Below are 27,358 nucleotides of genomic sequence, written 5' to 3'. Positions count from 1 at the left end.
GAATATCTTGAAATTAAAATGAGAATTTGGCCAGGTGATGAAAATGTAAAGATTTGTATTAATGGACATATGGTAAAGACATAATAGAAATAAAGCTTCATGTTTTTAAAGGCATCTGAAGAGTTCCTGGATATAAATTTCCCAAACCAACATGGCTTGACTCCTCTGATGCTGGCTGTGAGAGATGTGGACCTCTTTGAAAGACTTGATATGTTAACGCTCTATAGACCTGCGGAGGTTCTCTCTGAGCTCCTCAGGCATCATGCGTGAGTATCAGGTGGTTAGCCAGTACCCATGAAGGGCGTCTCTGCCATCGTTACTTACAAAGTCATTTGCAAATCTAGATATATAGATTGTTTATTTATATACGTATACTGTGGTGCTCACTTTCATCTGACTGTGACCCCATGGACTATAGCCCACAAGGTTCCTCTGTCCATGGGGTTCCAGGAAAAAATACCAGAGTGGATTGCCATTTCCTGCTCCAAGGGATCTTCCTGACCTAGGGATCAAACCCATGTCTCTTATATGTGGATTCTTTACCACTGAACCACCTAGGAAGCCCCCTATATATGTATACATGTATATATATAATGTATATTATAAAATACTGTATGTATACAAAGATAAATATAATGTATATACATATATATATGAAATGCCCATGCATATTCATCAATGGGACTTCGAAGTTGCAAAGTGATGTACAGATGTTAAAGGTTGCTATCTATTATTTTTATGATATTGGCCTTTTATTTTATTTGTTTAAATACTTCCTCTTTGGTTGCTCCTGAGTCTGTCAAATAATTCTTGAGTATGTAGCTCCTTATCCCCAAAATGTTATTAATTATTCCACAAAGCATTGTCAATTATCAAAAATAAATTATAGTAGTGATTTCCAGTTATCTAAAAATTACATGTTGGGAATTCCCTGGTGGGCCAGTGGTTCAAACTCCAAGCTTCCAGTGCCAGGGGCCAGGGTTCAATCCCTGGTCAGGGAACTAAGATCCTGCATACCTCATGCTGCGGCCAAAAAATTTACATGTCAACACGCTCTTTTAGGAGGAGGGAGATAAATCATTTTTTTTAAATTAGAGGGCTAATAAGCAGTCTTTCATGTCAGAAATGCTGTTTCCTAATGCTGTTGTTGGGGCTTCCCAAGTGGCACAGTGGTAAAGAATCCGCCTGCCAATGCAGGAGACGTAAGAGACATGGGTTTGATCCCTGGGTCTGAAAGATCCCCTGGAGAAGAAATGGCAACACTCCAGTATTCTTGCCTGGGAAATCCCATGGGCCAAGGAGCCTGGTGGGGTACAGTCCATGGGGCTGCAGAGTCAGACACGACTGAGCCACTGAGCGTGCATGCACACAGTGCTGCTTGTTACCTGTTTATCTTGTCATCAAAAAAGAAGAGATGGCCAAAGCTCTTCCTCAGTATTTCATATGCATTTTCTAGGGGGAATAAAAAGGAAGAAGGAACTTCCAAAACAAAAGTATAATCAAGAACATGATCTGTTTTAAAAGAATCAGTTACTGTAATAGGATGAAGATGGAAGGCTGAAGCTACCTCAGACTTCTGTGCATGCTCAGACGCTCAGTCTTGACAGACTCTCTGCGATTCCATGGGCTGTAGCCCATGGAGTGTTGCCCATTTTTCAGGCAAGAATACTGGAGCAGGTTGCCATTTCCGCTTCCAGGAGATCTTCCTGACCCAGGGATCGAACCTGAGTCTGCTGCATTGCAGGTGGTTTCTTTACTGCTGAGCCATCAAGGAAGTGACCTGAGACTCAGTGTTAATAGCTGAGGAGATTGTTAAAAATGGAGGTTACTGAACATCAACCCAGAGATGGTGTTCAATAAGCCTGAAGTGGGGGCCAGAAAGCATGAAATCAAAGAACACCACTTGGAGAAACACTAATCAAGGTAGATGAGCAAACTAGAGATATCAAGGGAACATTTCATGCAAAGATGGGCACATTAAAGGACAGAAATGGTATGGACCTAACAGAAATAGAAGATATTAAGAAGAGGTGGCAAGAACACACAGAAGAACTATACAGAAAAGATCTTCATGACCCAGATAACCGTGATGGTGTGATCACTCACCTAGAGCCAGACATCCTGGAATGCAAAGTCAAGTGGGCCTTAGGAAGCATCACTACGAACAAAGTTAGTGGAGGTGATGGAATTCTGGTTGAGCTCTTTCAAATCTTGAAAGATGATGCTGTGAAAGTGCTGCACTCAATATGCCAGCAAATTTGGAAAACTCAGCAGTGGCCACAGGACTGGAAAAGGTCAGTTTTCATTCCAATCCCAAAAGAAAGGCAATGCCAAAGAATGCTCCAACTACCTCACAATTGCACTCATCTCACATGCTAGCAAAGTAATGCTCAAAATTCTCCAAGCCAGGCTTCCACAGTACATGAACTGTGAACTCCCAGAGTTCAAGCTGGATTTAGAAAAAGCAGAGGAACCAGAGATCAAATTGCCAACATCCGTTGGATCACTGAAAAAGCAAGAGAGTTCCATAAAAACATCTACTTCTGCTTTATCGACTATGCCAAAGCCTTTGACTTTGTGGATCACAACAAACTGTGGAACATTCTGAAAGAGATGGGAATACCAGATCACCTGACCTGCCTCTTGAGAAATCTGTATTCAGGTCAGGAAGCAACAGTTAGAACTGGACATGGAACAACAATTGGGAAAGGAGTCCATCAAGGCTGCATATTGTAACCCTGCTTATTTAACTTATATGCAGAGTACATCATGCGAAATGTCAGGCTGGATGAAGCACAAGCTGGAGTCAAGCTTTTGGGAGAAATATCAATAACCTCAGATATGCAGATGACACCACCCTTATGGCAGAAGGTGAAGAGGAACTAAAAAGCCTCTTGATGAAAGTGAAAGAGGAGAGTGAAAAAGTTGGCTTAAAACTCAACATTCAGAAAACTAAGATCATGGCATCTGGTCCCATCACTTCATGGCAAATAGATGGGGAAGCAACGGAAAAAGTGATAGACTTTATTTTCTTGGGCTCCAGAATCACTGAGGATGGTGACTGCAGCCATGAAATTAAAAGAAGAAAAGTTGGAAGAAAAGTTATGACCAACTTAGACAGCATATTAAAAAGCAGAGACATTACTTTGCCAACAAAGGCCCATCTAGTCAAAGCTATAGTTTTTCCAGCAGTCACGTATGGATGTGAGAGTTGGACTATAAAGAAAGCTGAGTGCCAAAGAACTGATACCTTTGAACTGTGGTATTGGAGACGGCTCTTGAGAGTTCCTTGGACTGCAAGGAGATCTGACCAGAACATCTTAAAGGAAATCAGTCCTGAATATTCATTGGAAGGACTGATGCTGAAGCTGAAACTCCAGTACTTTGGCCACCTGATACAAAGAACTGACTCATTTGAAAAGACCCTCATGCTGGGAAAGATTGAAAGAGGGAGGAAAAGGGGACAACAGAGGATGAGATGGTTGGATGGCATCACCGACTCAATGGACATGAGTTTGAGTGAACTCCAGGAGTTGGTGATGGACAGGGAGGCCTGGCATCCTGCAGTCCATGGGGTTGCCAAGAATCAAACATGACTGAGCAACTGAATTGAACTGAACTGAGCAAACTAAGGTCCCAGAGAGCTAAGTGACTTGCCTAAGGCCATGTATTAAGGTTAGTGGCAGTCCCTTGATTCTTGGACCTATGCTAATTCTTTTGAACCATGAACATGGAGAGAGAAAAAGCCCTAAGAATATTATTATAGATCATAAAACATTAACCTGGGATTTCTCTGGTGGTCCAGTGGTTAAGACTCTGTGCTTCCACTGCAGGGGATGTGGTTCAAGCCCTGGTCGGGGAACAAAGATCTCACATGCCACACAGCCAATGAAAACAGAATGTGACTAGTGAAGCAAGTCTAGCCATTGTTTCCCTCACCATAATCTGTAAACAGAGTTCCCATGATTTACCTTCTGGACCTCTTTGAGCTGATGTCTAATTCTAGGATCCATGGCAGCATAGACAGGAGATTTGCACTGATGCAAGGAACTCTAAGATCAGCCATGGGGCTTAACAATCACAGGACAAGAGGAATGAAAAAATCACACAGAGAGGCTCTATGATAAGATCACTCCACTCAACCAAGAGCCTGTGAAATAAGTATGTCAGTTTAATTTCAAGGTGAAATGCTAGGCCATTCTACCAGCATTATTGTATTTTGAATAATAAAAGAGCTCACTGTTAGCATTAGGAAAAAGAAATATAGAGAATAAGCAGTTAGCTAAAGCGCTGAGAAGAAAAAAAATCAATGAAGCCAACTGTTTGGGATGATAAGACAACAGTTTATCAAGATGTTTTTATCTTTACTTGCTTTATGCATTATTAAAGAATTATGAAACTTCTTGGAAAATTTCAGCAAATTATTAGACTGTTTTTAGATGAGAAGTGGCATAAAACATGCAACATATTCCTTTCAGTTAAAAATCTTGAAAATCTGTCTCTGTCTCTCATGCATTTTGAAATCATTATTGCTATCCCCAAACTATATAAAATTATTTTTATTTATTTGATGTCAATGTTTTTCCTCTCATATTGGTGTTCTTTTTCAATAGATTTAACTCAGTAATCTTTGATGTTGATTCTATTTTTCCTAGAGATCCTAAACTCTGTGATTTTAGTGGAAAATCAGCAATACATTATGTGTCACAAATAGAGAGTTTCAGAAAACAGCAGTTATTGGACATTTTAATGAATTCTATGCCAAAACCAGGTAAATATTTTTATTTCACTTTTGAAATTCTCTAACTACAAAAGCCCTATTAGAAAACTTTCATTTTTTACATGTATTTGATGAATCCTCTTAAAGAAGTCAAGCTGAATGTATATATATGTGTAACTGAATCACTCTTGTGTACAGTAGATGTTAACACAACATTGTAAATACATATTTCAATTAAATAAATTTTTTAAAAAAGAAATCAAGTGAATGGCTATTTATAGACCAGGGACTTTGTACAAGACCCAAAGTTAGGTACTCTGAGATAGGCAAAGAAGGCTAAGATGTGGTCCAAACTTTTGAAAGTGTTCAGTACAGTCAGGGACACACCACATCAGTCAGAGGAGAAAGAGGTTGTTATAAAGTTGAAAGGGGAAGAAGGACTTGCTGTGGTTTTCTAATGCTGGATAAAATAGGAAGGAAGCAAAAAGATGTGATATAGGCATGGAGAAAGCGTCTGAGCAAGACAAAAAACAGCCACAGAAAAAAGTGTAATGGAAAAAGTGCCACTGAGCCATGTGTGACTTTGTGAAAACTGCTTGACTTTATTGTCTGACTGGATTTTTGTTGGGAGCTTCTGGGCAGGGAACAAGGCTAGTCCCAGGAAGTTTTCATGGAAGAGGTAAGACTCAATCTGGTTCTAAAAAAAATCTTGAGATTTGATTTTGTGGACAGAGGCATCATGTTGTATGTGAGCATGGCTCATCCCAGGGGCGAACCGAAGATTAGAACCAACAGTTCATGTCAGGGGAAAGGAATAGAGAAGATTAGATACACAAAGAGACTGAGTCCATTAAAGACTCATTAAATGTCAGACTGAAGGACATAACTTTTTTTTTCAATGAAATAGAATCACTGAAGAATTTTAAGACAGGGAACGATGAAAGCCATGTTTTAGGAGAGGAAGAGACTCGTGCCAAGCAAGCTCTATTAATAAACTATAGAAGTACCCGTGTGTGGTTGCAAGGATCAGGAATAGAGACTTTGGACATGGCGTGTAGTGGGCCTGAGAGGTGCTAGGTATGTGAGTTTAAGAGAATGTGAAAGAATTCACAGAATATAGTGATGTAAAGTTGATAGACGAGACATGCAGACAAGGGTTGAGAGGCTTGAGTTAAACATGATTCCAAAGTTTCACCCTAGGAAGTGGGGAGGTAGAAATACAATTAACAAAATAGGAGAACACTATGGCTTGATGTGGATGTTGAAGGTAAAGTGTTCTAAAACACTCATTTGATGAGAACTTGTGACCTTCAAAGTAGCAATTTTCTGTAGGCCAGGGCTTGTGGGAAAGCGTTGGATAAGATGGATTGATAGGTTTCTTTGCAAGTTCTCTACAAGGAGACTGTGAGGACCTGAGACTAGGTGAGATCACTAAATGATTGATGATGGTGAGAAAACTGCAGGGGCTGGGCAGAGAAGGTACACATGGACAGAGGCTAAGAAAGGAAGGAGGAGAATTAGGAGAGAATTGCAAGAAAGAAGGGGTGGGAAGCAGCATCAAATTGGGAAAGAGTTTACAAAGCAGATGTGATAAGAAAGTGAGGGTTTCAATGGCAAGATGGAGGCAGTAGAAAGGTTGCAAAGAGTGAAGAAAAAATATGGTGAAGAAATGCAGGGTATGAGTAGAGATCACTCATTCAATTTTGTATCACTCATAAGATCAATGAAATAGGAAGAGATACAAGAGGAAGAAGTTTTCACGGTAGAGCGCATGCTTATCTGAAAAAGTCAAGATAGCAGGAGAAGAATATGTAAGAGAACAGTGTCCCCCAGGAACTAACTGGGAATTCGTTTGGTGTTCAGAACTCTGTCAATTTAATGTGGCTTCAAGTGCTAGAGAGGAAAGGTGCTCCAAGCAGCTGAGCACTTTTGTCTTCGGCAACTATAGCACAAATATAATTCCCAGCCCACTATTAGGGGTTACACTTAGCAACATTGCCCCCTTTTTTAAAAAAAAACAAACAAAAACGCATTCATTCTGTGGACTCCTTTTGTCCTCACATCTTTTCCAGTGAAAATTATGGCCCAAAGCTTCCTCAGGATCCCAGATCACTATTTCAAGAAAATCTTAAACAAAAGATGTTGCTGTGAAATTGCTGGAGATACAGCTTATCAAAACACATTATTATGTTTCTTTTGGCAGGAAGACATGCTGAATCATTGCTTGACATTTGTCATGATACAAACTCCTCTCCAACTGATATGATGGCAGTTACTAAAAACCAAAATATAATCTTGCAGAGCATCAGCAGCAGTGAGGTAAGATGCTCTAATCTTTAAATAGAAAAACTAACAGAAAAAGGGATAACCTACTGCATCTACATTTACTTCATTTATATCTACTTCATCTAAGTTTCTTGAATATTTATAGCAAACATATTACAATTATATACTTAAATGTGATTATAAGGAAACTTAAAGCACGTTTAATCATAGTGCTTCATGAGTTTAATCTCAAGGCAGTATTTAGCTAGTCAATTCTGAGTCTCATACATTATTTGTGTATGTGTATACCATGGAATATTGTTGCAGCTGAATCCATGCTAAATAATAAAATGTAGCTTGTCCTTATGCATGTTAATGTGAAAGAAGAGAAAATCATTATTCTGTTCATGTCAAATCCATCCTGCTGCTGCTGCTGCTAAGTCACTTTAGTCGTGTCCGACTCTGTGCGACCCCATAGATGGCAGCCCACCAGGCTCCCCCGTCCCTGGGATTCTCCAGGTAAGAACACTGGAGTGGGTTGCCATTTCCTTCTCCAATGTGTGAAAGTGAAAAGTGAAAGTGAAGTCGCTCAGTCGTGTCTGACTCGTAATGACCCCACAGACTGCAGCCTACCAGGCTCCTCCATCCATGGGATTTTCTAGGCAAGAGTACTGGAGTGGCTTGCCATTGCCTTCTCCGCAAATTCATCCTAGGATACCACAAAGGAGGTGCCTCCTCTTTGTCCTGGTCATTACCCCCTGCCCATGATGAATAACTTCACAAAGTATAGTGATAGTACTAGTAACAAACATTATGACCTATAGAAAACGATGGAACGATTTCCTAAATGTATAATGAACAGTTAACAGTGGTTGCCTAAAAGGACCGAAATGGAGAAGAACTTTGTACTGTACGCTCATTTGTATTTTTTGAATTTTTATAAAATTTAACATAGTCCAAACAGTTAAAAATATTACAACTCTATAGGAATTCCCTGACAGTTCAGTGGTTAGGACTCAATGCTTTCACTGCAGCGGTGGGAGTGGGAGCAAATCTGGGGGCCCTGGGTTCAATCCCTGGTTGGGAAACTAAGATCCCACATGCTGCACAATGGTGACAATTTTTAAAAAATTATTACTCTATATTTTATTGGTAAAAAGAATATGACCACAAATGTGTTTATTTTTACATGTTAATGAGGTATGGACTATAATAGGCAGAAACAATATGAAGAGTTTTAGAGATAATGTAGTAAGATCTTTTTGTACCTTTCTTTTTCCAAAAATTATTCTAAAACAATAAAGAAAACAAAAACCAAAAATTTAAGTAAAAAAGTAGTCTGAAATAACTATAGATTCATAAGAACTTGTAAAAATAGTACAGAGAGTTCCTGTATAACCTTCACCAGCTTTCCTCAATGGGAATTATTATAACTGTAGCTGATTGTCTAAACTAGAAAATTGACATTAACCCAACAACACAATGAACTAGACTACAGACCTTCCTTGGATTTCACTGGTTTTTACGTGCGTTCCTTTTTCTTCTGTTTGTGTGTGCCTGTGTGCATAGTTCTGTGACACTTCGTCTCCTGAATCTTCAGTGGAGGTACAAAACTGTTCTGTTACCACTAAGGAACCCCCTTACTACACTTGTAATTGCCATGGTCTCTCTGCTAACTCCAGGCAACCACTGATCTGTTCTCCATCTCTATTATTTTATCACTTCAAGAATGTCATATAAATGGCATTATCACACTTGTAAACTTTTGAGATTGGCTTTTTCTACTGAGATAACACTCCTGAGATAGATCCAAGTTGCTCTATGTATCAGTAGTTTCTTTATGTTGCTGAGTAGCATTCTATTACAATTTTATTTTGTCCCACAGTTTATTTAGCTGTTCATCTGTTGAAAGATATTTGGGTTGTTTCCAGTTTGGGGCTATTACATATAAAGCTACCATGAACATCTATGTACAAATTTTTGTGTGACTTTATGTTTTTATTTCTCTAGGATACATGCCCAGGAATCCAATTAGCGGGTCATTTGGTAAATGTATGTTTAATTTTTTTTAAAGCTGCCTAATAATTTTCCAGAGTGGTTCTAACCATTTTATATTCCCACCAGCAGTAAATGAGAGATCCAATGTCTCTATACTCTTGGCAGCATTTGGTACTATCAGTATTTTTTATTTTAACCATTTAAAAACTTTTTAACCAAAATAGGTATATGATGGTAGCTCATTGTGGTTTTAATTTGCATTTCCTTAATGAACAATGTTAAACCTTTTTTAAAAATGCATATGCCATCAGCTATAATTATTCAAATATTTTGTCCATTTTCTGATTGAATTCTTTGCCTTATTGTTGGGTTTAGAGAATTCTTTATATATTCTGGATGTGTAACTCACAAATATTTTCTGCTAGTCAATGAGAAAAATTTGGTTTGCTTTTTTAACCTTTTTAACAGCTCTTTTACCAAACAAAAGTTTTATTTTTGATGAAAATCAATTTATCCATTTTTTCCTGTATGGGTCTTAATTTTTATATTATGTCTAAGAAGACTTTTACTTGACTTAGGTCCTGGTTACAGGAGTGTGTTTGGTTTATAAAAATTCATGAATCTATACAGTTTTGATATGTGTACATTCCTGAATATATGCTATTCTTAAAAGTAAATATACACAATGGGATATTACTCAGCCATAAAAAGGAAGGCATTTGAATCAGTTTTAATGAGTGGATGAAACTAGAACCTATTATACAGAGTGAAGTAAGTCAGAAAGAGAAAGATAAATATCATGTGCTAACGCATATATACGGAATCTAGAAAGATGGTACCAAAGAATTTATTTGCAGGACAGCAATGGAGAAACGGACATAGAGAACAGATTTATGGACATGGGGAGAGGGGAGGAGGGGGTGAGACATATGGAGAGAGTAATGTGGAAACTTACACTTACCATGTGTAAAGTAGATAGCCAATGAGAATTTGCTGTGGGCTCAGGAAACTCAAACAGGGGCTCGGGATCAACCTAGAGGGGTGGGACGGGGAGGGAGATGGGAGGGAGGTTCAGGAAGGAGGGGATATATGTATACCTACCGCTGATTCATGTTGAGGTTTGACAGAAAACAACAAAATTCTGTAAAGCAATTATCCTTCAATTAAAAAATAAAATTAAAAAAAAGTAAATTAAAGGGAAGTAGTAAATGCCTTCAAATATCTTAGCAAAGAATATGGTTTTCAATCTAGGATTTTATATTCAGAAAGCTATAAATCAAATATTAGAGTTGAATAAAGACATTTTTCAGACATGTAAATGAGCAAACGTTTTACATTTCACATGCCTTTTAAGGAAGCTACTATGTACTGTATTAAATTAAGGGGATAAGATAAAAATAGAAGGGAAAATTGGATCCATGATTCAGGGGATCTGGAACCCAGCACAAGAGAGGGAGGATATCCTTGGTATAAAGCAGAAAGCAAGTCCCAGGGCTTCAACCCATGCATGAAGTCTAGAGAACAAAGAGCTCCAATCACTGGGGAAAGGGAGGGGTGAGGAAGAACAGGATAATGGGGATTTCCAAGAAGAAGGTGGAACTGGTATATTATCTGATATATTTAGAAAAGAAAGAAAGAAAGTGAAGTCGCTTAGTCGTGTCCGACTCTTTGCGACCCCATGGACTGTAGCCTACCAGGCTCCTCGGTCCATGGGATTTTCCAGGCAAGAATACTGGAGTGGGTTGCCATTTCCTTCTTCAATCTGATATATTTAACCATGTGGAAAGACCACTGGAGGTTGGGAAGATTTAAGATTTTTAAAAATATAAGAAAATGAATTTAAAAATATTAAGTATTAAATAAAATTGTGAATGAAATAAAAACAGGGATTTGGGGTTTATGAATGAAAAAAGTTATGCAAGAAAGAAAGTATAATCATACTACATTTCTATTGCATGACTATAGTGTAATACATACAGTACAGTATAATACTCAAATAATCACTAGTTAAACTTGACCTATTGACTTTATAAGAAAAAGAGGGTGCATTTATTGGAAGGATGGGGACAGGATATAAGAATATTCAATTGTCAACTGCAATAATAAGGCAGAAGGTAATGTATCACTTCATCTTTTGGGAACAGGAGGTGGAGGTTGTTTACCGTTTTTGCTGTTATCACCAGTAAAAAGATCCCAACCTACTCCCTTAAGAGGCTTGCTTTTTTTTGAAGTCACGAGTGAGTCAATAGGTCAACGAGTAGAGAGGTGACTCTCCTTTCCCATTTTCTTGCCCAGCCTAACATTTCATCTCCTTCCTCTGGCCAAGTTATTAATAGCAGATGAATAGAGCAGATGGGGCTTCCCAGGTGGCACTAGTGGTAAATAATCAGTCTGCTGATGCAGAAGACATAAGAGACGTGGGTTTGATTCCTGGGTCAGCAAGATCCCCTGGAGGAGGGCATGGCAACACTCTCCAGTACTCTTGCCTGGAGAAACCCATGGATGGAGGAGCCTGGTGGGCTATAGTCCATGGGGTCACAAAGAGTTAGAAACAACTGAAGGACTTAGCATGCATAGGTGGTCATTATCACACCATTTAAGAGTACTTACCTACTTCTGGCCCATTCACTAATTGCAAAGTCCACCTGTCCCACTCTCTCCCCTGTTCTCAGGACACACAGCTCCCATCAGGCTCCACAGGGAAGGCCCAGTGGCACACAAAACTCTCACCCAGGAATCGCCACCAAGAGAAGTGACTACGGTTAACTGCTTTGCAAAGCAGCCTTTATTCTTCTCAACTTGCAGGGAGGAGAAACAGTAACTACCCCAGTGACAGAACCTAGCTGATCTAAAAATCAAAGCTTTGGGACTTCCCTGAAGCTCCAATGGTTAAGAATCTGTCTTGCAATGCAGGCGACACAGGAGACGAGGGTTTGATTCCTGGGTCAGACATGGGTTTGATCCCCTGGAGGAGGGCAGGTCAACCCACTCCACTATTCCTGCCTGGAGAATACCATGGACAGAGGAGCCTGGTGGGCTTCAGTCCATAGGATCACAAAGAGTCGGACATGACTGAAATGACTTAGCACAGCACAGCACAGCACATAGAGCGGATCATGGGATCAGGATGAAAATGTCAGTCTTGACCTTAAACCCTCACAGCTCCAAGTCCAATGTCCCTTACTTTTTCCTCTTTCTAACCCCACCCAAACCTTGGCTCATAAACTAACCCCACCCAGACCACGGTACCCATTCTCTGACTTCATCCTCCTGAGTCTGTCCCCAAACTTGCTGCTTCAGTGATTTGCCAGATGAATGAGCTAAGGAATAGGTAAGATATCACTTTAGTAACTCAAGAGACAGCAGGAGGGGACTTCCCTGGTGGTCCAGTGGTTAAGAATCTACCTTCCAGTGCAGTGGGCCTGAGTTTGATCCCTGGTCAGGGAGGTGGATCCCATATGCTCACCGCAGTCAAATAAGTAAAAATAAAATAAATTTAAAAAGAAAGAAACTGATAAAAGAAAACACACTTACTTTTCATTTTTTTGTGGTGTAGTTAGGAAACTTGCTTTTTTTTATTTTTTAGACTAAAAATCCCTTCATATTTAGTTCATTTTTTATGCAGTTCTAAGATTTTTTTGGAACTTTCACTCTATATTTTTCTTATTACAGTTGAAATAACTTTGAACTCATTTTTGAGGGAGAGATAGACTCTCACTATTGAATTTGCTTCTTTCTAGTGCTTTCTCTAGGGTTTAAATAATAAAAAAAAAAACCAAGGTCTTTCTTCGCTTCTTTTTTTTGAATGAAAGCTTGCTTTATTTTTGGGTTATCTGCAATAGGTTTTTGTAGTTTACAAATATAAGCAGCTGCTTTGCTTGTAGGATTGCTCCTGAGAGGCTCTTCACAGCCTCTGCCAATCTTTTTTTCATCTAAGAAGAATCTTCTTTCCAAATTTAATTACGTATGATTTCTATGCCTCTTTACTGTGTGGTTGGCATTCTGTTGTTTGCAGATTAGAATGCTGTGTTGTGTAGTCTGTTGTCACCTCTTGCATTACTGTGAATGGTTGATGGACTCCATTTGTTTGGGATGTGCTATTCTAACATTTTCTCTCCTTCACTTACAACTGCATTATTTCAATTTTCCTCCTTCATCCAGTGAAAGTGAAAGTCGCTCAGTCGTGTCCAACTCTTTGCGACCCCACAGACTATACAGTCCATGGAATTATCCAGGCAGGATACAGGAGTGGGTAGCCTTTCCCTTCCCCAGGGGATCTTCCCAACCCAGGGATCGAACCCAAGTCTCCCACATTGCAGGTGGATTCTTCAGCTGAGCCACAAGGGAAGTTTATTAAAGTCATTCATATTTAAGATTCTAAAAGAAACAGAAAATTCTGAGCTATTGCTGTTTTTGTCTTCATTTTCATGTTAATCTTCAAAGTAGGTATTATTCCCCACATCCTTTTTGTTTGTGATGCTTATGGTTTTTCAGTTTTTTTTTAAGGAAGAAGTTTTTTGTCAGGAGTTTGTAGGGATCACACATCTTTTATTTTTTCCTGTGCAAAAATAATAAATTATGTTTGAGTATTCTTTCTCTTAACTTTCTCACTATTATTAATTTTCCTTCTGGTTCTTGTCGAGACTCTGTTTCAAATTTTTCACAGTAGCAAGAAAGCAGAGTGATTATGAATTCTGTAACCAGACTTTAGAGTCTGGGTGTGAATCTGGCTTGCTAGGTGACCTTGGTTAAGTTACTTAACTCCTCTGAACCTCATGTATAAATGGAATAATAGTTTCTACCTTTAGAGTTTTTGTGAGGATTAAGTTAGCTAATATGTGAAAGGTCCAACAGTGTCTGGCACTGTATGGATAAGTGCTAGTCATTGTAATGGGTTCTGCAGGTAGTTTGCCCATACCCCGCATCTTCCAACTTTTCTTCAATGACCAACTAATGAATGAACTGAGCAGCTGAGACCAACCGCAGATCATCAATCAACATAGAAACTTGAAGTGAGAACCAGTTATATATTTAACACTAAAAATTAGTGTTAGTTTTATTCAGCATAAAAATTTCACTGAAACACTCTAATTATATGAAATGGAAGAAATATATTCTGAAGTCTCATAGAGTGTTATAGACATGATATGAATAAAAATTATATATACTAAGAAAGAAACTTCAGTGGTCACTAAACATCTGAAACTATCTCCAACATTTCTACTAACAAAAGCACGCACATTCAAACAATCAGATCATATATCACATTGCTAAAAATGAAATTGATAATTGATAAGGGAGAAACAGACTTATGCACTGCTAGTGGAGAATAAATAGTAAGTGTAAATTTACTTTTAATACAACGTATGTAAAAAAAATTCTAATATTCAGATCAATAATTCCTTATAATTCCATATCTAAGAATCTACTCTCAAGAGATAAAACAAAATTGGGGTATTACTTGTAAAGATGTTCACAGCACTATGTGTGATAATGAAAAATTAAAAACTGCCTACTATGCATGATGGGGTTTATATCATAACACTTATGGGACTTACTAATCATCGTTATGACCCTCTGATAAAATTCCATTAAAATGATATTTACTTAGTAAAGTGCTATGTAATTTATACTTGTCATAAGCAAAAAAGCCAGATATGAAATGACATGATACAACTCTATTATTAAACACTTAGGAAAAAGAAAAAGAAAATATCCTGTCTGAACAGGAAATATCCTGTGTGAACAGAGTTTGCTTTTTATTTGTAGGATTGTAGGTGATTTCTTCTCCTGCTCTTTAAAGAACTGCTGTTTTGGTATTTCGGTGCATTTTATAAAATAGTAATCCCCTACCACTCACCCTTTGTAATTGGATGGGAGGGAGAAGAAATTTGCAAGAGAGTGGTAGAATTTTTGAAATGCAAAGAATAAGCAGTGAAATTGACAACAGTCTAGGATCAGGGCGAACCTGTCCAGGTGTCACATCTACCATTGACAACCAGGATGGTCTGAGATAGGACCCCTAACCTGTGCTGGGAGGTAGAGCATGCTTTACAAAGCATGTACTGATGTATAAAGTAAAATATGATGAAACTATTATAATTGAACACCTTCCCCTAAGGGGAAGGGACAGTTAGGGAGTTTGGGATGCTCATGTACACACTACTATATTTAAAATGAATAACCAACAAGGACCTATTGTATAGTACATGGAACTCCGCTCAATGTCATGTGCCAGCCTGGATGGGAGGGTGGTTTGAGGGAGAATGGATACATGTATATGTATGGCTGAATCCCTTCCCTGTTCACCTGAAACTACCATAACATTGTTAATCGGTTTCACTCCAATACAAAATAAAAAGTTTTTAAAAAATTGAACACCTAAAATATTTTAATGGTAGTGATAAGTCAAATGAACAAAGTGAAAAGATTCCCACACTCTCCTGGGAATTAGTGAATGAAATATCAGAGGCTTTATTGATAGTCTGCTCGCTTGTCCGACAAACATCTGCATTTAGGACAAAGACTTTTTATCCAATAGTCTCCTTAAATAGACCGTTCATCTGGATCACAGAAGCCAGAATGCTAATTATTACATCCAGGTAGTATGGGATATTTTAACTACTACTTGCATCTATCACTGTTCTAGCCACTAAAAGGGGCGAAATCACCAGCAAGAACTTCTAATAGAGGAACCTATCAACACCAATGCATTCTCAGAGAAAACATTTTTTCTTCAGTGAGTCAGGAATACTTTTTGTAAGCCAAGCTGGTTGTTTTTTTTTAAGTTAAGCTGTTTTTCAACCATGTTTTTCAGCAGTTTGATCATTTTCTAGATCGTAAAAGGGAAGTTTGAGAAGTTGCATAACACAATTAGATCAGAAGGCTGTCATAGTGAAAACTTTAATCAGCTTTGCTGCCTCCTTTCAGTCTAAGGTTATATCTGCAGCTTCCATGTGGGGCAAGGATTTCCACCCTCACCATCTGTAAATGATGCCCCAGGGAGGCATTATGGAAAAGACCATGTTCCTTTGGGGTTGTTTACTGGCTGTGGCCAAAGGATTCTTTCCAGTTACCCACTCGGATGGAATTGGTGGCAGCTTAACAGCCTGAACACAGATATGATAAAGTATAAAATATTGAATTTCTCTGTGTCTATGCAATTTCAGCTTTGTTCTTCATCTTTGATTATACAATTAATCACATCCACGTCTGTCTAAGCCTGGTGCTCTGGAGACAAATACTTTCCCATTATTTTAGTCCTGAATACTTTATCCGATTTAAGAGGAATCAGCAGTGTGAAACTTTAGCCTAGAAAAAAAAATCAACATTCACCCTGCCAACCAGGTATTACACTGAAAAACCGAGTTTCTATTTTATGATATTTCAGGAGTCTGACCAAGATGATGACTGCTCTCATTCCATATTGATTAGTGAAGAAGGAGATCCAAGTGGTGATGGACAAGACTGGCAACCCAGGACAGAAGGTATCCATCTTCTGTCCTTGATGTGTTTACAAAGACAATATTGATTATTTGGATTTTCCCCTTAATTTCAGTTGTACTCAGTGCAGAGCTTTGAAATCTCAGACAAGCATAGAGGAAAAGAAATCCTATCCTTTGGCCCATATTTGAATCAGTGAGTCTTGGCAACCTATCCAGTCTCTCCTTTGTTCTGCCCTACTCCAGCTCAACCTGCTGTTCTCAATCTCCTTTCTTTTTTGTCTGGTAGCATCTTTTCCCTCACTTCTTTTCTCTCAGAATCTTTCAGCAGCTACAGGGATCTGTTCTCTTCCATGCATGTGTGCGTGCTAAGTCACTTTAGTTGTGTCCAACTCTTTGCGACCCTATGGACTGTAGCCCACCACGTCTATCCTATGGATTCTCCAGGCAAGAATACTGGAGTGAGTATGCTATGCCCTCCTCCAGGGGAATCTTCCCAACCCAGGGATTGAACCCACTTATGTCTCCTGCCTTGGCAGACGGGTTCTTTACCACCAGCGCTACCTGGGAAGCCTTATTCTCTTCCAGGACCAAGCATTTCTCCATTAGCTGTCATCCCAGAGCTCTTCCCTTGAGGGGGAGTTGGGGGACTGAACAAAGAACTAAAGGCCCAAGTTGCACTCTTGTATTCTAGGAGGCCATAAGTCTGGAATTTTCCAAACAACACCCATTCCAAATGTGTCATCCTGTCCTATCCTTAAATGCCCTTGCATTGAACAGATCACAAGATATTTATAGATTCTCACTGCAGAACATAGTCATCACGGCGATCACATTTGTCTGTCATCTACTTGCCTATAAACTTCTTAAATGAAATGTTTATTTGAACTGCTCCGATCTCTTTTCTGATAATTTTCCTACTTGCATTTATAACACACCGGGGAAACTGCCCTCCTGGATGTCTGTTTTCTCATCCCCATTAACCACCCTGAAGGCTGCAGTGCTAGCTTAGCCACTGTCTCATTTGACCCCTTATGCAATGCTGCCCTCTTCTGGGGAGACTCCCCTCTTTCCCAAACTCACTCGGTACCTCCTTTCTCCTGGCTGAGGGCAGGGAAGAAATTATAAACGTCATGAACCCTGAAACCCCTAATTCAAATAAACAAGTCCTGATCCCCTCCAAGTAGTCCTTGTGATCTGCCTTTGACTTTCAAAGACTTCAAATCTGAGTTCTCAGAAGCCCAACTGTGAGGTTAAATACTGTGTTTATTCAGCTCAATTTAGAGATGACTTGCCATTTGAGGTGCTTATAGGAATTGACGGAGAAGGCAATGGCAAGCCACTCCAGTACTCTTGCCTAGAAAATCCATGGACAGAGGAGCCTGGTGGGCTACAGTCCATGGGGTCGCTACTAGTCGGACAAAACTGAGCAACTTCACTTTCACTTTTCACTTTCACACATTGGAGAAGGAAATGGCAACCCACTCCAGTGTTCTTGCCTGGAGAATCCCAGGGATGGCGGAGCCTGGTGGGCTGCCGTCCATGGGGTCGCACAGAGTCGGACACGACTGAAGTGACTTAGCAGCAGCATAGGAATTGAACCTGGTTCTCCTGAATTGTAGGCAAATTCTTTACCATCTGAGCCTCCAGGAAAACTCCTTCATATTAATAATACTTTTAAAGTCAATTTGTATGTAATATTTTAGATTTTAATGTAGGAACCATAACACTCAGGCAGCATCTCAACTAAGTTCTTGCAGTTTTAAGCTTTCATAACTTGAGTTATACGTTCTAAAGAAGAAATTATGTTTCTAAGTTTTCTTCTCATAGTTGATAAGAGTCTTCAGTCAGTCACTCAGTCAGTCAGTTCAGTCACTCAGTCGTGTCCGACTCTCTGCAACCCCATGAATCACAGCACACCAGGCCTCCCTGTCCATCACCAACTCCCGGAGTTCACTCAAACTCATGTCCACAGAGTCGGTGATGCCATCCAGCCATCTCATTCTCGGTCGTCCCCTTCTCCTCCCGCCCCCAACCTTTCCTAGCATCAGAGTCTTTTCCAGTGAGTCAACTCGTCGCATGAGGTGGCCAAAGTATTGGAGTTTCAGCTTTAGCATCAGTCCTTCCAATGAACACCCAGGATTGATCTCCTTTAGAAAGGACTGGTTGGATCTCCTTGCAGTCCAAGGGACTCTCAAGAGTCTTCTCCAACACCACAGTTCAAAAGCATCAATTCTTCGGCAATCAGCTTTCTTCACAGTCCAACTCTCACATCCATACATGACCACGGGAAAAACCACAGCCTTGACTAGACGGACCTTGGTTGGCAAAGTAATGTCTCTGCTTTTTAAAATGTTATCTAGGTTGGTCATAACTTTCCTTCCAAGGAGTAACCGTCTTTTAATTTCATGGCTGCAATCAGCATCTGCAGTGATTTTGGAGCCCAAAAAAATAAAGTCTGACACTGTTTCCACTGTTTTTCCATCTATTTCCCATGAAGTGATGGGACCAGATGCCATGATCTTAGTTTTCTGAATGTTGAGCTTCAAGCCAACCTTTTCACTCTCCTCTCACTTTCATCAAGAGGCTTTTAAGTTCCTCTTCACTTTCTGCCATAAGGGTAGTGTCATCTGCATATCTGAGGTTATTGATATTTCTCCCGGCAATCTTGATTCCAGCTTGTGCTTCTTCCAGCCCAGCGTTCCTCATGATGTACTCTGCATATAAGTTAAATAAGCAAGGTGACAATATACAGCCTTGACGTACTCCTTTTCCTATTTGGAACCAGTCTGTTGTTCCATGTACAGTTCTGACTGTTGCTTCCTGACCTGCATACAGGTTTCTCAAGAGGCAGGTCAGGTGGTCTGGTATTCCCATCTCTTTCAGAATGTTCCACAGTTGATTGTGATCCACACAGTCAAAGGCTTTGGCATAGTCAATGAAGCAGAAATAGATGGTTTTCTGGAACTCTCTTGCCTTCTCCATGATCTGAAATAAAAATGTTTGGGGAATTATTGTGCATTGTATTCACCTTAAATAATTCATCTTAATAAATTTCTTTAAATTCCATTTACATGCTTCTAACATACCCCAGGTTGTTAATGTTTAAGTGTTTGTACACTTTATAAAGACTTTATGTACATCCATGTGACTATTTGCTTGTAGATATGCACATTTAATAATTTAATTTATATCTATTTGTTCATTGTATTATTCTTTTAAAAAGGAAGTGTCATTAACTAAAATATATATAAACTCTAATGTTTGGATCACTGCCCTGGTCTTTAACAGCTAAACATTCCTGCAACACACATTTGCTTTCTTATGGACTTTTACAGATGGTAATTTATAAAATACAATTTGCCCCTCACCCCAATCCCTCATCCTTTTCCTTATTATAAAAATCTTCTTGCAGTCCTTAATCAGCTATTTTCCCAGAACATATCAGATGCAAACCTTGTAGACTAGAAATTGAGCATGTAAAATTATCCTTTTCGTGAGTGAATGAGGACCTATTTTCTAAAATTACTAGGCTTAATTTTAAAAAAATACAGTGTATATCTATCAGGATTCTTAAGTGCAAATAACAAAATCTGCTCTACTTGAGTGAAAAGAAAGGAAGTTTTAAAAGTTACTAGAAAAGTTCATAGACCATTGAAAAACAAAGAAGAACAGATCCCAGGTTGGATTGTCATAAAGAATTCTTGTAACTACATCTCAAAACTGGTCACTGACCCCAGATCACACTGCCTCAGCCACAACCAGCATACACAATGCTTCTGCATTGACCGTAGACCCTCCCTCCGCTGTTGACACCCATATGAGCAAAAGGATACCTCCATCTTATCTTCTCTTGTGTAACTCCTGTGTATCCATCTCTCAAGTTAGCTTTCTGAAACCTAGTGGCAAAAAGACTGGTAAATGTAGCTGTAAAAATTTATGTTGAAAATCATGATTTAGGAAACTGTCAAAAGGTAGAGAGGTTATCAAAATACTTTGAACCTTGATTCCCATCCATTTAAACAAAGCAAGTGGAAAACACAGAAAAGTAAGACTTTTCTGGAGAAAATAATTTTTCTTCATTGAATGAATTGGGCTAGGCCAATTAAGTTTTTGTTTTAAAAATTTAGCACTTATATTAATAATTAATTATCATTTTCTGACTTTATGAATATCATTTGCCCCTTCTGCAAGAAAGTTTATGTTTCTGGTTGTGTTTAAATGATGCCTTTTAGTTTCTCTCTATATAACATTTTCTGGTGGGGTTAATTTGCATCTTCTTACTGGAAAGATGCATTCAGATCGGAGCAAGTGTTTTATTTTCACATGTGACAGTGCATCCTCTTTCCTGGACCACTCTTAGGTTCAGAGGCGCCTATGATCACTCACAGTATTCAAAAGACAAAACAGAGAATATATATGTTCCAAGATGATTTCAGGGTCAGAAGTTTTTAATACTATCCCTCCCCCCACCCCGCCACTTAGGACCAAATTTTTTCTCCCCTTTTAGGAACCATTAACTTTCATAATGTCTAAAAAGTCAGGAATTTCTTATACTTGCTATTGCATCTTACTTCTTTGGTTTAAAAAAAAGAGAAATCAACCAATTAACAAATTTTTAGCTTATTAAATCTACTTTAAAACATTCTTGGTAAAAAAATTATCTACGTTTATTTGTCCTCAATGATTCTAAAAGTATAGTCATTGTTAAGAATGTGTTCACGTGAATATACTGCCCAGTTTTCTAACTTCAACAGCAGAGTCTAACTGTGCCTAGTCTTACAGAGCATCCTTTTCACTGACAGTTGGGTTATTAGGAATGTACGCTCTATGTTTTTCTTACTCTAACATGTCAGTTAGGTGTTTGCCCTCAAGGATGACTACAAAAATGATATGAAAGACATCCATCTGTCTTTCATTACAAAAGTGGCCATGAGCCATCTCACAACCTCATGACTGTCAGTTTTTTCATCTCTAAAACGAAGGGTTTGAGTCCGATGACCTCTTAAGTTCCGCCCAGCTCTATAATCCCAAGCCTGTCATTTTGTGCTATGTAGTGTGGTGATAGGATATCTGAAAAGTTAAAAAGAAAATCCACTATTCCAAGGGAACTTCATTTTTAGAGATTGCAAAAAAAAATCCTCACAAAACTCCTTTTGGAAACATTTACTTTTTTTAAATGCACCACTCTTATAAATAACACAAGCATAAACATTTCACATTAAAAATGCTTTCCTCATGGTGGTTCCTATATATTTGACAGAATACCCAATGTCCTTTAAAGATAATAAAAACTTTAATTGATAAGCTGATGTTGATTAGGCTTCCCAGGTAGTGCTAGTGTAAAGAACCTGCCTGCCAATGCAGGAGACCTAAGAGACGCAGGTTCTATCCCTGGGTCAGAAAGATTCCCTGGAGGAGGGCATGGCAACCCACTCCAGTCTTCTTGCCTAGAGAATCCCACGGACAGAGGAGCCTGATGGGTTATAGCCCATAAGATCACAGAGAGTCAGACATGACTGAAGCAACATAGCATGCACACGCTGATGATGATAGCTATTAAGTAATTTTCCCAAGGTCACCCCAGAAGTGGCAGAGGAGGGATGGAGACCCAGATCTCTCTGATTCACAACCTGCTCAAATCTTTACTATACTTTGATCAATGGAGCTGATTAAAACCATGGCTCCTCCAGCATCCACAGATTGAATGAATGGCTCTGACAGATAAATGGATAAGCTGAATACTGGGACAAGCCCTGCATCTTCCTGGAAGGATATGCCTCTATGTTCTACACACACATTGCACACTTCTTTCACAGTGCTTATCTGGCTATGCTCTTTGCTTTCTTATTTATAGTCTCTGCTAAAGGCCACAGCTGTACCTTCTTTGTTTCGTTATATTTAGCACAATGACTTACACTTGGCATATACTTGATAAAAGTTTGTTGAATAGGAAAAAGTGAACAGGTGAAAATCTTAAAGGATAGACAATTCTGGTATGGTTCACACTAGGTTTTTTGAATTTTATTTATTTTTTGTTTATATATTTATTGATTGTGCTATGTCTGCATTGCTGCCCAAGGGCATTCTCTAGTTGTGGTGAGTGGGGACTACTCTCTAGTTGCAGTGCATAGGTTTCTCATTGCAGTGGGTTCTCTTGTCACAGAGCCCAGGCTCTAGGCATGCGGGCTTCAGTAGTTGTGGTGCATGGGCTTGGTTGTGCTGTGGCATGTGAAATCTTCCTGGATCAGGGATTGAACCTCTGCCTTGGCAGACGGACTCCTATCCACTGTACCACCAGGAAAGTCCCCACACTAGTTTTTAATGTCAATTTGTTTAAGGTTCTTTTTTGTAGGCATGCATCTATTCTATAAGTTGGAACTTTCTGTCTTAAGAGTTATACCAGAAGTCACTCCCTGGAATCAGATAAGAGACGACCAAATGACAAATATAAGCAAGTTCCAATTGGGGCAACATAAATTATCTCATTTAATTCTCACAACAGTCCTGTGAAGTAGGTGATATCAGTCACACTTTACAGAAGGAGGCCTTGTTTTCTCCATTCAGGGAGAAAACACTGCTCATCATAAAGCTTTATTTTACTTCTGGAATGTTTTGTTATACAGATTCTTTGCCCTTTAAGCAAGCATTTATTGAGGACAGGAAAGATACAAAGATGGATAAACCTCAGTTCCTAGTTAATGTTCATCCTGTAATTACTAAGAATACATGAGTCAAATAACCAAAAATAAAACATTTGATTCCCGATTACCCCTGGAATTCATTACTTTCTTCTTATTATTATTACTGACCTGCACTTCCATAGGTGTTGAGATTATTGTTACTTTTCCGAGAGATGTCAGCCATCCCCAAGAAATGGGCCAAGAAGATTTACAAGAAAACAAGTAAGAAGTATTCTTCTAAAGGTTAGATTGGAATTAAAGTATATACTTGTGTGGCAACCCACATTTTTAGTAATTCAGTAAAACATCCCCAAGCAGGGGTCATAATAAATAATTTTGTGGCAAGAGCTGAATAATAAATGTTTTATGCTTTGTGTTCCATATGGTCTCTGTTCCAATGATTCAACTCTGCAGTCGTAACTTGAATGCCTCCATGGATGGTATATAAACAAATGGGTGTGGGTATGATCCAATCAAACTACCAAAGCGAGCCTGGAGGCTGGATTTGGGCCAAGGACCATTATTTGCTGACCTTGCAGCAGTGCTACTCAAAACAGAGTTCTGAGGTCCTTCTGTTACCAGTCAATAATGAAGTCAGTATAGAGCTTGGACATTTAAACCTTTAAAAAGGTGTGTAGCCATTTAGTCAAGTAATTTTATATTTATTGATCTGATAGTGGGAAATTCGAGGCTTATTTTCATGTTTTCAATTTTTGTTTTAGAGTCATTCACTTTGATTACATTTTTAAAAAGTTTCAATCCACGATGCAATGTAAAATTTTAAATGGATTTTTCACCAAAGATGGTTTGAGAAGTACTGGATCTTTGGAGAATGGTCAAAGGCCTCTCGGAGAAGGCAATGGAAAGCCACTCCAGTACTGTTGCCTAGAAAATCCCATGGATGGAGGAGCCTGGTAGGCTGCAGTCCGTGGGGTCGCTAAGGGTCAGACACGACTGAGAGACTTCACTTTCACTTTTCACTTTCACACATTGGAGAAGGAAATGGCAACCCACTCCAGTGTTCTTGCCTGGAGAATCCCAGGGACGGGGGAGCCTGGTGGGCTTCCGTCTATGGGGTCACACAGAGTCGGACACGACTGAAATGACTTAGCAGCAGCAGCAGCAGCAAAGGCCTCTGGTCAATGCCTTCGGAGAAGTACAAGGGTGCACCCCCTTATCTCTGCCCTTTCCCCCTCTGATTTCTCTGCTTGAGGAAACAGAGACTGGGAAAACCAAAGTGTGAGTGGCAGAGGGCTGCTGACGTGGGTTGCAAGTCAGAGAATGGGGAGATCTTATACTTTCAGCCATACAGCTATTCCTCAGCAGCACCATTTGGAAACAGTCCTCCAAACTTTCCAGTGATGTCAGGTGGGCTAATAACTGGAGATCCAGAAGACTTGGGGAATGACTTTTAAATTAAACTATTTCCTCCCCCTTTTAGTCAGATAACCTCAGGGCATCAGGGATGGACATCAGCACATTCTGTTTCACTTCCAAAAAACATTGAGATGGTGGGCTTCAGAACAAAGACGTTGACCACGGAGCCTTTACTTGCGAAGAAAGAGGAATGTTCCCAGCAACTCTGCAGTTCAAACTTGGGCATTTTGTTGCCAAGACCTTACTTAGAAACGATAATCTCCAAGTCTGTAGCCAGAGAAGATGTTCCTCACTTTCTGAAGAGGCAGCCAAGAAAATCTGAAGGTGAGTTCATTAAATTACACAGTGATTCCTTTATTCTTTGGTCACTAAATATTTCTTTACTCATCTTTTTCTTGAGAATTTGAAAATCTCTCCAGGGAATTCATATTTGGTTGATCTTTATCTGTGGGAGTTTTGGGGGGCATACAGTGAGGATACTTTCATTCAAGATTTGAGTAAGCTGTACTATCTAGCCCAAAACTCATTTATTGATGCCAACGTTTCCCCTTCAGTTCAGTTCAGTCTCTCAGTCGTGTCCGACTCTTTGCGACCCCATGAATCACAGCATGCCAGGCCTCCCTGTCCATCACCAACTCCCGGAGTTCACTCAAACTCATGTCCATCAAGTCGGTGATGCTATACAGCCATCTCATTCTCTGTCGTCCCCGTCTCCTCCTACCGCCAATCCCTCCTAACGTCAGACTCTTTTCCAGTGAGTCAACTCATCACATGAGGTGGCCAAAGTATTGGAGTTTCAGCTTTAGCATAAGTCCTTCCAATGACCACCCAGGATTGATCTCCTTTAGGGCACTGCTATCTTTGATATCTGCTTAACCCTGTCCTAAACCAACTGGCCTAAACCACCAGGGACAAACTTGCAGCCCCAAATTTTGCATTTATTGGCTTATTGCAATGTGGGACATTGCACAACAGAGGAAATGTCAAAGAAAGGAGAAAAAAAGCATGATTATGATAGGATTTGGGTGCAAGAAAAGTGAAGTCGCTCAGTTGTGTCTGACTCTTTGCAATTCCATGGACTGTAGCCTGCCAGGCTCCTCTGTTCATGGAATTTTCCAGGCAAGGTTACTGGAGTGGGTTGCCATTTCTTTCTCCTGACCCAGAGATCACACCTGGGTCTCCCGCACTGCAGGCAGACTCCTTACCATCTGAGCCACCAGGGAAGTATTAGGGTGCGAGAGTAGAGCTTAAATGAAAAATTTAAATGAAACAGCATTTAAAATTTTTTTTAATTTTAAGTTTATTGTGGTAAAATGTGCATAACATTAAATGTACTACTTTAAACCATTTTTAAGCATACAGTTTAGTGGCATTAAATACATTTACATTGTGGCACAAACATCACCACTGCATCTCCAGAACTTTTCATCTTGTAAAACTGAAGCTCTACAGCCACAGGACTTTTTTTTAATTTATGCTTTCACTATTTATATATTGATTATTTTTGGCTGTGCTGGGTCATCACTGTGGCATATGGGCTCTTCATTGCTGTGTCAGGGCTTTCTCTAGTTGCAGAGTGGGGATTTCTCTAGTTGTGGTACTCAGGCTTCTCACTGCAGGACTTTTCTTGTTGCAGCTCACAGGTTTAGTTGCTCCGTGGCATGTGGAATCTTCCCAGACCAGGGATCAAACCCATGTTTCCTACATTGGTAGGCGGATTCTTAACACTGGTCCACTAGGGGAGTTCAACATCCATTCAACTTAAACTCTCCTTTCTCCTGTTACTCCTGTTAGCCACTGTTCTACTTCCTATCTCTATGAAATTGACTATTCTAGGTCCCTCATATAAGTGAAATCATTGAATAGTTGTCTTTCCCTGTCTGGATGATTTCAGTTGACCTGATGTTGAAGCTGTGTTTAGAGAGGCTTTGTGTAAAAGTCAACATCAAGCTGGACTGTGATGTAGACCCAAGAGTCTTATTCCTTGAAATCTACAACGTTCACTTCCAGCTCTCCACAGCCTCTTTTCGGCCACCTCTCTTTTCACTCTTCCTCACCAGGTGATAAACATCAGTACCACCAAATGCCTTCCTTTCCCAGAACAAATGTGTGAATATTTTCACATACTGTTTTTTCTGCTGGAACATTAAGCCATCCTTCAGGTATCCTCTTAGATATGCCTTTCTCTGGGAAGTCTTCCTGAATGTCTCTAAGACTGGGTGAGTCACCATGCCTTTGGACTCCCATAGGATCCTAACCTTGTCTTCAACCAACACACATCATGCTAAATTGTCACTATCTTTTTATGTGCTGGTCTTCACCAGATGACAAAGGCAAAAACCATCACACCTCCCCACACAAAGCTCCAGATCTGACACGTAATTATTTTAAAACATATATTGAATTAGTAGCAACAACAGCAGTAACCATTTATTGAGTGCCTATTACTTCAAGACACAAATGTTCACTGATATAGCTAATATAAACATGCTTGTTTTAGAAATTAGCCCTCAGGAGGTTGAGTATATGCTCAGGTCACATAGCTAGTGGGTTACAGAGGCTGGGTTCAAACCTGGACCCCCATCTCCAAAGCCAACATATTTAAGCAACATGTCACATGTATTCAGAGCTCACAACTCCCATCTGAGCCCCACTTTAATTATGAGGGGAAAAAAGGAGAAACATAGTTTTGTAGAGGAGGTGAGTTTAGGGAAAAGGAGGGGCAGCTGGTACAGGTACCACGTGGAGAAAGGATGGATGGAGAGACTGAGTTGGACATTGTGGAAATAGCACTTCTCTTGGCCAAACCACAGAGAATCTTGAAGATGTTATAAAAGCAGCACATTCAAACAAAAACAAACTTATTTAGGTCA

At 39.5% G+C, this 27,358-nt stretch overlaps 1 protein-coding gene across 1 annotated transcript in view; it reads left to right on the top strand.

Moving 5' to 3' along the window:
* The window catches only part of MAP3K19 (mitogen-activated protein kinase kinase kinase 19), a 57,796-nt gene that overhangs the window by 12,243 nt on the left and 18,195 nt on the right, over nucleotides 1-27,358 (top strand). The window contains exons 4-9 of the mRNA XM_055397223.2: nucleotides 112-266; nucleotides 4,656-4,771; nucleotides 6,924-7,039; nucleotides 16,374-16,470; nucleotides 23,252-23,330; nucleotides 24,550-24,809. Of these exons, the coding sequence (XP_055253198.2) occupies nucleotides 112-266; nucleotides 4,656-4,771; nucleotides 6,924-7,039; nucleotides 16,374-16,470; nucleotides 23,252-23,330; nucleotides 24,550-24,809 (823 nt within the window). The remainder of the gene's footprint in view (nucleotides 1-111; nucleotides 267-4,655; nucleotides 4,772-6,923; nucleotides 7,040-16,373; nucleotides 16,471-23,251; nucleotides 23,331-24,549; nucleotides 24,810-27,358) is intronic.

The sequence above is a fragment of the Moschus berezovskii genome, chromosome 2, assembly GCF_049115385.1.
Source record: "Moschus berezovskii isolate FMDL1 chromosome 2, NW_MosBer_1.0, whole genome shotgun sequence".
NCBI classification, from domain to species: Eukaryota; Metazoa; Chordata; class Mammalia; order Artiodactyla; family Moschidae; genus Moschus; species Moschus berezovskii.
Note: the sequence above shows the minus strand (reverse complement) of the source record. Positions and strands in the feature narration are given on the sequence as shown.